Genomic DNA, 12,225 nt, shown 5'->3' with positions numbered 1-12,225 from the left:
ACCCTACACCCTACACCCTACACCCTACACCCTACACCCTACACCCTAAACCCTAAACCCATGATCCATGACCCATGACCCATGACCCATAGACCCATAGACCCCGACCCCGAACCCCGAACCCCGAACCCCGAACCCCGAACCCCGAACCCAGAACCCAGAACCCAGAACCCTGAACCCAAAACCCTAAAACCCTAAAATCCAAACCCCAAACCCGAAACCCGAAACCCGAAACCCGAACCCCGAACCCCGAACCCCGAACCCCGAACCCTAAAAACCCGAAACCCGAAACCCGAAACCCGAAACCCGAAACCCCAAACCCAAAACCCCAAACCCCAAACCCCAAACCCCAAACCCTAAACCCCTTAAACCCCAAACCCCAAACCCCAAACCCTAAACCGCAACACCAAACCCTAACCCCTAAAACCCTTAAACCCTAAGCCTTAAACCCTAAAACCCTAAACCCCTAAACCCTAAACCCCTAACCCTAAAACCCTAAACCCTTAAACCATATACCCCTGAACCCCTAAACCCTACACCCTAAACCCTACACCCTAAACCCTTAAACCCTACACCCTAACCCCCTAAACCCTAACCCCTAAACCCTAAACCTTAACCCTACACCCTAAACCCTACACCCTAAACCCTACACCGTAAACCCTAACCACTAAACCCTACACCCTAAACCCTACACCCTAAACCCCAAAACCCTAAACCCCTAAACCCTAACCCCTAAACCGTAAAACCCTAAACCCTACACCCTAAACCCCAAAACCCTAAAACCCAAAACCCTAAACCCTAAACCCTAAAACCTTAAACCGTAAAACCCTAAATCCTAAACCCGAAACCCTAAACGCTAAACATAAACCCTAATTAAACCCTAAAAAACCCTAAACCCTAAAAAATCCTAAACCCTAAAAAACCCTAAACCCTTTGTCCAACAGAAAACCAAATATCAATACATTGTAAACGATTTCGCATGACTACCGAAAGAACAACATAGCGCTCCTTTGATCAGCTGTTATGTCTCTTTTTCTCTTGTATTCTCTTAGGATCCAAATCAAGTAACGTGTATCTTTGAAAATTTCGAAGCTCAAGTTCTTTTTGTAGGCAAATTATCTGAGAGTCGCATACGTTTCTTTTTGTGTACATTTGTTTCTTTTCAAATGCTTCAATTTTTACTTGTCCGATGTAACATTCCTTTGGCAGTGGCATAAACAATTTGATTAACCTTTATAATCCGACGTTTATCAAGCAATGCGTAGGAAGTTTGCCCTCTTCACTTAAAACTTTCATACCAGAGGATGTTCTGTGATCCTTAGAAAATTTGTCTATTGCATCCATCACAACGGGGTAACTTTTATCATGGGATTCTGGGAAAAATCCTGAATAAACCATCTCCTTAAAAATCTCAAATGCAGAGGCCAAGTCCATATCAGACAGAAAAGCACTGAGCAATGCAATATAAATGAACGAGTCGGGCTTCATTTCTTTCTGTTCCATCTCGCGTAAATAATGGAGTGCAGCAGATGGCCTCTTGCAAATGCAAAGACCATAAATAAGTGCCATAAAAGCAACTCGGTTAGGAGAACAACCTTTTCTTTCCATCTCTTTCCAAACCAAGAGTGCATCATCAGGCCTTTCTTCTCTGCAAAACCCATCCACCAAAGTTGAGTAAGTGACGACATTGGGCTCCCTGTCTTCTTCAGACATTTTCGACAGAAGAGACATCGCCCTATCAACATAACCACTTTTGCACCAACTATCTATAAGCAGACTGTAAGTCACAACTGAGGGACAGAGGCCCTTTACAACAATCTCATCCAACAATTTTTCAGCTTCTGCAACTCGGATGACCTTGCAGAGCCCTATGATCACTATGTTAAAAGCCACCACATCAGGACAATGGCCACGAGAACACAAATCCCTGAGCAAGTTCAATGCTCGGTCCACTTCTTGAATCTTGATCAAACCCCCCATTGTTGCAGAATAGGAAACTATGTCAGGAAGGAAACCTAGCTGAACCATGTTGTCAAGAAAATCACATGCTTCTACAGCCCGGCCACGATCACACAGTTCTTTCACAAGAAGGGTGGAATTTTTTATCCACGGTTCATGCCCACAAGCACGCATCACTTTCAACATATCGATCGCTCCTACGACATCTTTTCTTTTACACAGGCATCCATAAATTGAGTTGTAAGTGAAATGAGTTGGTTCAATTTCTGATTCTTTCATGTCTCTCAACAGCTCATGGCTCTCGTCCAATCTATCAGAATCGCAGAGACCATTGATCAGATTGTTGTAAATCAAAACGCCTGGCCTACCAACAAATTGTTTAAGGTCATTGAAAAGACTTAGAGCGAGGTCCAACTGACCATTTGTGAGTAAGCCATCAATCACGATGCTAAAGGAAGCGGCATTTGGGAAAACCAATCTCTTGTCCTTGAAGAAATCATCCATCTGGACATCAGTGAATTTGCTGTGAATCATCATCCGAAGAAGGCGGCAGGCTTCATCCACCTGTCCCTCATTAACATAACAAGTCAAAACAGCATTGTAAATCAAAACGAGAATTTTCTCCTCTTTATCTTCCAGAACCTCTTCCAGCAACTTGGTAATCACACTTCTGTTTGGAAAAGCCGATATCAACTTCGTAAAGATTCCAATATCTGGGGTAACCCCAAACTGCTTCATCTCCGAAAGCAAGCTCAGAGCTCTCTGAGCATCATTACTCTTACACAGTCCTTCAATGAGAACATCAAATAATGAAACAGGAGGAGTGAAGCCAACCCGACACATTTTCTCAAACAACTGAAGGGCCCTATCAACCCGATCCTCCTTGACAAACCCATGAATCAAAACACAGAAAGTCTTCACACTTAGCCTCACCCCCTGTCCATCCATCCTCTCCACCAACTCAAACGCTTTATCCACATCCCCCCACTTGGAAAACGACAATGCCAGCACAGAGCAAACACGCGCATCAATCAAACCCTTTTCCTTTATCCCATCATAAACCCTCAGAGCCTGATCAAACCTGCGAGCTTTGCAATAAGCTTGCACGACAGGCGTCAGCGTGAACTTATCAAATTCCCATCCAAACCCCTTCATCTCCTCCAACCTAGCCTCCACCAAATCAACCTCCCCGACCTTGTGTTACCAATAAGGAGTATTGGTAAATCTTGAAGAAATTTGTTTTGATGATGCTACAAGAAGTTTTAGTTGAAGAAGATATTAGAATTAGTTAAAAGCAATTTGTAGAAATTAAATGTAGTAGGAAATTCTTGTAAACCTTGTAAACTTGCATTTTTAACTGCAATAATCGATTATGGAATGGCAATAATCGATTATCACAGAGTCATACAGGAATAATCGATTATCACTTCATATAATCGATTATCACATTTTGAAAACCCTGTAACGGACTTAAATAATCGATTATCACTTACAATAATCGATTATTCGTGGCAGTTGAGACTTAACCTTAGATATTCAGAACAGCTAGCTATATATTGGGTTTCTGTGAAGATCAATAGTAACGTTGTTTTTGAACTGAGAAAGCTAAGAACACTGTGTGTCAGAGGAACGTTCTCAGAAAGCTTTTTGTTCATTGTTCCCTTGCTTGGTCTTGTGAAAGGAGAGGCTCGCGTATCGTGTGTCGATAGTCGGAGCAGACTCTCTTCAAGTTAGCAAGGTGCTCTGCCTGGTCTTGTGAAAGGAGAAGCTTGTGAATCGTTGGTCGATTGCTGAAGCTGTTCTCTTCAAGTTGGTAGAGTGGTTCTATTCATTTTTATTGTTCATTATCTTGTAATCTGTTAAACAATCTTTTAGTGAAAAAGGTTAATCACTATTTATAGTGATTAACGACTGGACGTAGAATCTTTTGATTCGAACCAGGATAAAAATTCTGTGTTGAATTTTCTTGCTCTCTATACTCTTTACTGTTTTATACACATCAACTGTTTGGAAATTTGTCTCTAAGTAAATTAAATTTCTAAAACTGACCATCTTATTAAGAGTTTGACTGAACACGCTTTCCGCTTTATAAGTTATTCCGCTGCGCGACTCTATAACGGTACCGATTGTTCCAACAATTGGTATCAGAGCTTGTTTTGATATTTTTTCAAATTCTTTCGAAAATGGCCGGTCATCAAAATCAAGTATATGCCGAGGGTGCTTCCATCAACAGACCACCACTCTTTACTGGTGATAACTATGCATTCTGGAAAGTCAGAATTGAAATTTTTATGGGGTCTGTTGACAGAGGCATCTGGGAAGCTGTGCTAAATGGTCCCTATATTCCTAAAAGAACTGTTGATGGTGTAGAAGTAGAAAAACCATACTTTAACTGGACTCCTGAGGAAAATAGAAGAGCCCAATTTGATATTAAGGCTCGTAATATTATTTCATCTGCTGTTGTACTTGATGAATTTTATAGAATTTCAATATGTAAGACAGCACAGGAAATGTAGGAGGTCCTCAGAGTCACACATGAGGGTACAGACGACGTGAAACGTGCAAGGAAGAATACACTCATCCAGGAGTATGAGATGTTCAGAATGCAACCTGGAGAACCAATTTCTGATGTCCAGAAGCGTTTCACTCACATTGTGAACCACCTAACAGGTTTAGGTAAGACTTTTGACACTGATGAATTGAATGTGAAAATTTTGAAATCATTAGACAGGTCTTGGCAACCAAAGGTGACTGCCATCTCGGAGTCTCAAAACCTCACTCAGATGTCAACGGCGATTCTCTTTGGAAAGCTTCGTGAGCATGAGCTTGAGCTGAAGAGATTAACTACAGAAGAGGATCAAGGCAAAAGAAAGACACTTGCCTTCAAATCTGAAATTTCAAAAGGAAAAAGTTATAAGAGAATTGAGGATGATGATTCCGATAACGATGAGGAAAACATGAGTCTTATGATTAAGAAGTTTGCTAAATTTATGAAAGCAAAGGGAAAAGACAAATACCGTGGAGAAAGGAAAGAAAATCAAGGATCTCCATCAAGCGTTAAATGTTATGGATGTGGAGAAAGAGGACATATGAAGACTGATTGTCCTAATAATAGGAAAAGTGAAGAAAAGAAGGAGAGAAAATTTTCAAAGAAGAAGAAAGCTTACATAGCTTGGGAAGACAATGCTTCTAGTTCTTCAAGTTCAAGCAATTCAGATGAAGAAGCTAATTTGTGCTTAATGGCAGACTCAGAAGATGCAGGAAGCCAAGTAAGTGATTCTAGCTTAGAGTCAAGTGATGAATTTGATTTACAAAAGGCATTTCTTGATTTGTTAAATGAATCTGAAAAACTTGATGTTGCTCATAAAAAGTTAAAGAAAGAGCATAATGAATTGAAATTGAAGTATGAAAAAGTACTAGATGACGAAGTTGTTTTGAGAAACATAGTAATCTAGAAACTAAGTTATCTGAATCTGATGTTGTTGTACAACCTGTTGAATGTTTATCGTGTAAAAGTCATATGTTTGATATTGACATTCTTGAGAATTTACTTGCAAAGGCAACTAAGTCTAAGTCACATGCCAAAACAAACTTTGAGAGAAGCAATGCTAGAAGTGGAAACACGCATTTACACAAAAAGTCTAAAGTGATAAGAACTCGTAGGGTATGGGTTGAAAAAGGAATTGTGTCTTATAGAAACCCAAATGTTGTCACATGCTTTTATTGTATGAAAAAGGGGCACACTTCTAACAAATGTAGAATTAAACATTTTGATGTTCCAAATGGAAAATATGCTTGGATTCCTGTTATAAAGTAAATTGTCTCTAATCTTAAAGGACCCAAATGAGATTATGGGGACCAAAACTCTATTGTTTGGTTTTGCAGGTTAATTTTTCAAAAGGAAAAGAAGACTCTATGGTATCCTGGTATTTTTTAAGAGCTTTGAAATGATTTATGAATGTTAGATGTGTCTTAAAGTTGAAAATTTGGCCCAAATTTGTGTTTTTCGGAAATTAACGTAAATAATCGATTACCAAAGGTAATAATCGATTATCTCGTCCTCAAAAATTTGGATTTTAACATTTTGGCTCGCACATAATCGATTATTTAAAGTAATAATCGATTATCTTAAGTCACAGCGTAAAAAAAAAAAAAAAAAAAAAAAAAAAAAAAAAAAAAAACTTTTTTTTTTTTTGGAGACTGTTTTGTTGTTTACTTGCCATTTCATCTATGTTATAATTTTGTCTGTTATGTGTCTTCTTATAATGTAATCTTTATTTTCATAAATAAAATGATCTCTTGATCATATGCATCCTTTGTTTAATTGAGGGGGAGATCATATTTAGGGGGAGCCTTTAACATCCGGTCTTTTTGCTTCTGATCAAAAAGGGGGAGAAGAATAATACAAGGGGAGAAGTATAAATTATTACAGGTATTGCTAACCTTGTTGTTTGTTAGCTTGTATGTTTTGCAGGTAAGCCAAACTTGCTTTTAAAATTGAATTTTTGATCATCATCAAAAAGGGGGAGATTGTTACCAATAAGGAGTATTGGTAAATCTTGAAGAAATTTGTTTTGATGATGCTACAAGAAGTTTTAGTTGAAGAAGATATTAGAATTAGTTAAAAGCAATTTGTAGAAATTAAATGTAGTAGGAAATTCTTGTAAACCTTGTAAACTTGCATTTTTAACTGCAATAATCGATTATGGAATGGCAATAATCGATTATCACAGAGTCATACAGGAATAATCGATTATCACTTCATATAATCGATTATCACATTTTGAAAACCCTGTAACGGACTTAAATAATCGATTATCACTTACAATAATCGATTATTCGTGGCAGTTGAGACTTAACCTTAGATATTCAGAACAGCTAGCTATATATTGGGTTTCTGTGAAGATCAATAGTAACGTTGTTTTTGAACTGAGAAAGCTAAGAACACTGTGTGTCAGAGGAACGTTCTCAGAAAGCTTTTTGTTCATTGTTCCCTTGCTTGGTCTTGTGAAAGGAGAGGCTCGCGTATCGTGTGTCGATAGTCGGAGCAGACTCTCTTCAAGTTAGCAAGGTGCTCTGCCTGGTCTTGTGAAAGGAGAAGCTTGTGAATCGTTGGTCGATTGCTGAAGCTGTTCTCTTCAAGTTGGTAGAGTGGTTCTATTCATTTTTATTGTTCATTATCTTGTAATCTGTTAAACAATCTTTTAGTGAAAAAGGTTAATCACTATTTATAGTGATTAACGACTGGACGTAGAATCTTTTGATTCGAACCAGGATAAAAATTCTGTGTTGAATTTTCTTGCTCTCTATACTCTTTACTGTTTTATACACGTCAACTGTTTGGAAATTTGTCTCTAAGTAAATTAAATTTCTAAAACTGACCATCTTATTAAGAGTTTGACTGAACACGCTTTCCGCTTTATAAGTTATTCCGCTGCGCGACTCTATAACGGTACCGATTGTTCCAACAATTGGTATCAGAGCTTGCTTTGATATTTTTTCAAATTCTTTCGAAAATGGCCGGTCATCAAAATCAAGTATATGCCGAGGGTGCTTCCATCAACAGACCACCACTCTTTACTGGTGATAACTATGCATTCTGGAAAGTCAGAATGGAAATTTTTATGGGGTCTGTTGACAGAGGCATCTGGGAAGCTGTGCTAAATGGTCCCTATATTCCTAAAAGAACTGTTGATGGTGTAGAAGTAGAAAAACCATACTTTAACTGGACTCCTGAGGAAAATAGAAGAGCCCAATTTGATATTAAGGCTCGTAATATTATTTCATCTGCTGTTGTACTTGATGAATTTTATAGAATTTCAATATGTAAGACAGCACAGGAAATGTAGGAGGTCCTCAGAGTCACACATGAGGGTACAGACGACGTGAAACGTGCAAGGAAGAATACACTCATCCAGGAGTATGAGATGTTCAGAATGCAACCTGGAGAACCAATTTCTGATGTCCAGAAGCGTTTCACTCACATTGTGAACCACCTAACAGGTTTAGGTAAGACTTTTGACACTGATGAATTGAATGTGAAAATTTTGAAATCATTAGACAGGTCTTGGCAACCAAAGGTGACTGCCATCTCGGAGTCTCAAAACCTCACTCAGATGTCAACGGCGATTCTCTTTGGAAAGCTTCGTGAGCATGAGCTTGAGCTGAAGAGATTAACTACAGAAGAGGATCAAGGCAAAAGAAAGACACTTGCCTTCAAATCTGAAATTTCAAAAGGAAAAAGTTATAAGAGAATTGAGGATGATGATTCCGATAACGATGAGGAAAACATGAGTCTTATGATTAAGAAGTTTGCTAAATTTATGAAAGCAAAGGGAAAAGACAAATACCGTGGAGAAAGGAAAGAAAATCAAGGATCTCCATCAAGCGTTAAATGTTATGGATGTGGAGAAAGAGGACATATGAAGACTGATTGTCCTAATAATAGGAAAAGTGAAGAAAAGAAGGAGAGAAAATTTTCAAAGAAGAAGAAAGCTTACATAGCTTGGGAAGACAATGCTTCTAGTTCTTCAAGTTCAAGCAATTCAGATGAAGAAGCTAATTTGTGCTTAATGGCAGACTCAGAAGATGCAGGAAGCCAAGTAAGTGATTCTAGCTTAGAGTCAAGTGATGAATTTGATTTACAAAAGGCATTTCTTGATTTGTTAAATGAATCTGAAAAACTTGATGTTGCTCATAAAAAGTTAAAGAAAGAGCATAATGAATTGAAATTGAAGTATGAAAAAGTACTAGATGACGAAGTTGTTTTGAGAAACATAGTAATCTAGAAACTAAGTTATCTGAATCTGATGTTGTTGTACAACCTGTTGAATGTTTATCGTGTAAAAGTCATATGTTTGATATTGACATTCTTGAGAATTTACTTGCAAAGGCAACTAAGTCTAAGTCACATGCCAAAACAAACTTTGAGAGAAGCAATGCTAGAAGTGGAAACACGCATTTACACAAAAAGTCTAAAGTGATAAGAACTCGTAGGGTATGGGTTGAAAAAGGAATTGTGTCTTATAGAAACCCAAATGTTGTCACATGCTTTTATTGTATGAAAAAGGGGCACACTTCTAACAAATGTAGAATTAAACATTTTGATGTTCCAAATGGAAAATATGCTTGGATTCCTGTTATAAAGTAAATTGTCTCTAATCTTAAAGGACCCAAATGAGATTATGGGGACCAAAACTCTATTGTTTGGTTTTGCAGGTTAATTTTTCAAAAGGAAAAGAAGACTCTATGGTATCCTGGTATTTTTTAAGAGCTTTGAAATGATTTATGAATGTTAGATGTGTCTTAAAGTTGAAAATTTGGCCCAAATTTGTGTTTTTCGGAAATTAACGTAAATAATCGATTACCAAAGGTAATAATCGATTATCTCGTCCTCAAAAATTTGGATTTTAACATTTTGGCTCGCACATAATCGATTATTTAAAGTAATAATCGATTATCTTAAGTCACAGCGTAAAAAAAAAAAAAAAAAAAAAAAAAAAAAAAAAAAAAAAACTTTTTTTTTTTTGGAGACTGTTTTGTTGTTTACTTGCCATTTCATCTATGTTATAATTTTGTCTGTTATGTGTCTTCTTATAATGTAATCTTTATTTTCATAAATAAAATGATCTCTTGATCATATGCATCCTTTGTTTAATTGAGGGGGAGATCATATTTAGGGGGAGCCTTTAACATCCGGTCTTTTTGCTTCTGATCAAAAAGGGGGAGAAGAATAATACAAGGGGAGAAGTATAAATTATTACAGGTATTGCTAACCTTGTTGTTTGTTAGCTTGTATGTTTTGCAGGTAAGCCAAACTTGCTTTTAAAATTGAATTTTTGATCATCATCAAAAAGGGGGAGATTGTTACCAATAAGGAGTATTGGTAAATCTTGAAGAAATTTGTTTTGATGATGCTACAAGAAGTTTTAGTTGAAGAAGATATTAGAATTAGTTAAAAGCAATTTGTAGAAATTAAATGTAGTAGGAAATTCTTGTAAACCTTGTAAACTTGCATTTTTAACTGCAATAATCGATTATGGAATGGCAATAATCGATTATCACAGAGTCATACAGGAATAATCGATTATCACTTCATATAATCGATTATCACATTTTGAAAACCCTGTAACGGACTTAAATAATCGATTATCACTTACAATAATCGATTATTCGTGGCAGTTGAGACTTAACCTTAGATATTCAGAACAGCTAGCTATATATTGGGTTTCTGTGAAGATCAATAGTAACGTTGTTTTTGAACTGAGAAAGCTAAGAACACTGTGTGTCAGAGGAACGTTCTCAGAAAGCTTTTTGTTCATTGTTCCCTTGCTTGGTCTTGTGAAAGGAGAGGCTCGCGTATCGTGTGTCGATAGTCGGAGCAGACTCTCTTCAAGTTAGCAAGGTGCTCTGCCTGGTCTTGTGAAAGGAGAAGCTTGTGAATCGTTGGTCGATTGCTGAAGCTGTTCTCTTCAAGTTGGTAGAGTGGTTCTATTCATTTTTATTGTTCATTATCTTGTAATCTGTTAAACAATCTTTTAGTGAAAAAGGTTAATCACTATTTATAGTGATTAACGACTGGACGTAGAATCTTTTGATTCGAACCAGGATAAAAATTCTGTGTTGAATTTTCTTGCTCTCTATACTCTTTACTGTTTTATACACATCAACTGTTTGGAAATTTGTCTCTAAGTAAATTAAATTTCTAAAACTGACCATCTTATTAAGAGTTTGACTGAACACGCTTTCCGCTTTATAAGTTATTCCGCTGCGCGACTCTATAACGGTACCGATTGTTCCAACACCTTGGACAGAGCCTCCAACAAGCAGTTGTGGCAGTAAACATTGGGAACGCAAAGACCCTTCACCCGCATTTCATCAAACAGGTGGTGGGCCTCCTGTGCAAGGCCCACTTCGTCCAAACACCGAATGAGGAAGCCCAGGGCACCGGGCGTGAAGGAACAAGGAGCGGACTCCACGAGCTGTTTGACGACCGTTTTGAGATGGGTGGTTTGGCGGGAGCGGGAGAAGATAGAGGCGATGGTATTGTAGGTGTAACAATTATGGCGGTTCAGGGTCCAGGGTCCAGGGTCCAGGGTCCAGGGTCCAGGGTCCAGGGTCCAGGGTCCAGGGTCCAGGGTCCAGGGTCCAGGGTCCAGGGTCCAGGGTCCAGGGTTCAGGGTTCAGGGTTCAGGGTTGAGGGTTGAGGGTTTTGGGTTTTGGGTTTTTGGGGTTTGGGGTTTGGGGTTTAGGGTTTCGGGTTTAGGGTTTAGGGTTTAGGGTTTCATTAGAAGATTTTCTCTAAAACAATATTAATATCCTAATTATTTACAAATGCTAAAAATTACCCCTAAAAACCTAATTTTAACTAGAATTTTATAAAACTAAAGGATTAAGAGAAAAACATAAAACTAGCCTAATTCTAAGAAATTAAAAACTAAAGAAATCTAAGAAATGATTTTTAACAGAGAAAAATATGTAAATCTAGAGTGTTATCACACCCCCACACTTAGACAACTGCCCTCCTGGGCAGGGACAACTAAAAATAAAAGGCAAAAGCAAGAGACTCTATCTAAAAAGAAAAGACTAAAGACACACAACAAGGAACACTAGACTCTTATCACATTCAACTCAACTCTGCTAATTACACAACTACCAGCTATTTTTCTCTAATCAGAACTGCACAAACAGAATCACCAACTCTAAATCTAAGTTTCAGTAACTCTAGCAAGTAAACAACAGTTAAATTCGACCAAACCAAACAGAAAGATACAATTCAGAGAAGTAGCAGCCCAAATTCAACCTCACAGGATAAAGTGTTTCTCTCAAAGCACTCAAGTACTTAGGTCAGCCTGTGTTTCACTCCACATAACATGATAGACCACAATTCACAACTTTGGAAAAATTCTAATTGACACTGCTTCAATCAAGATAACTCTAGATCACTAGGACTTTCATGGCTTGTAATGTAATGGAGGATGGAAAGGCTAGATGTATGGGAAATAAAAGCAGAAACCGGAATGGATAAGAGAAATGTGAAAGAGGACAAATAGAACTCACTGCAGGTATTGCATTCTTTTCTTGGCCATAATCTCTTTTTTTTTTTTCTCAGGTCTTTTTCTCAATCAATTTTCTCTTTTTCTCTTTTCCAGACCTTTTTCTTCTATTTTTCAGATTAGATTTTTTTTCTTTTTAGAGCTCTTTTCTTTTCAATCTCACCTCTGACCTTACTCTTTTCTGCTTTCTGAGTTCTAAATTCTCCTTACT

The 12,225-nt window shown here is 37.7% G+C and overlaps 1 protein-coding gene and 2 pseudogenes across 1 annotated transcript; 2 read left to right on the top strand and 1 right to left on the bottom strand.

Moving 5' to 3' along the window:
* Positions 1 to 1,144: 1,144 nt before the first annotated feature.
* Positions 1,145 to 11,069, bottom strand: LOC148194214 (putative pentatricopeptide repeat-containing protein At5g08310, mitochondrial; the record flags this gene model as incomplete). Its single annotated transcript, XM_088097140.1, has 2 exons — positions 1,145 to 3,153; positions 10,764 to 11,069. Coding segments are annotated over 2 exons (2,226 nt in total), but the record flags the coding sequence as incomplete, so codon positions are not given.
* On the top strand, positions 4,143 to 5,526 carry LOC148194216 (uncharacterized; annotated as a pseudogene).
* Positions 7,476 to 8,859, top strand: LOC148194215 (uncharacterized; annotated as a pseudogene).
* Positions 11,070 to 12,225: the final 1,156 nt, after the last annotated feature.

Source organism: Vigna umbellata, chromosome 8, assembly GCF_029865625.1.
Source record: "Vigna umbellata cultivar VRB3 chromosome 8, Vumbellata_1.0, whole genome shotgun sequence".
Taxonomy (NCBI): Eukaryota; Viridiplantae; Streptophyta; class Magnoliopsida; order Fabales; family Fabaceae; genus Vigna; species Vigna umbellata.
The sequence above is the reverse complement of the archived record's forward strand: the minus strand, read 5'-3'. Positions and strand labels throughout refer to the sequence as shown.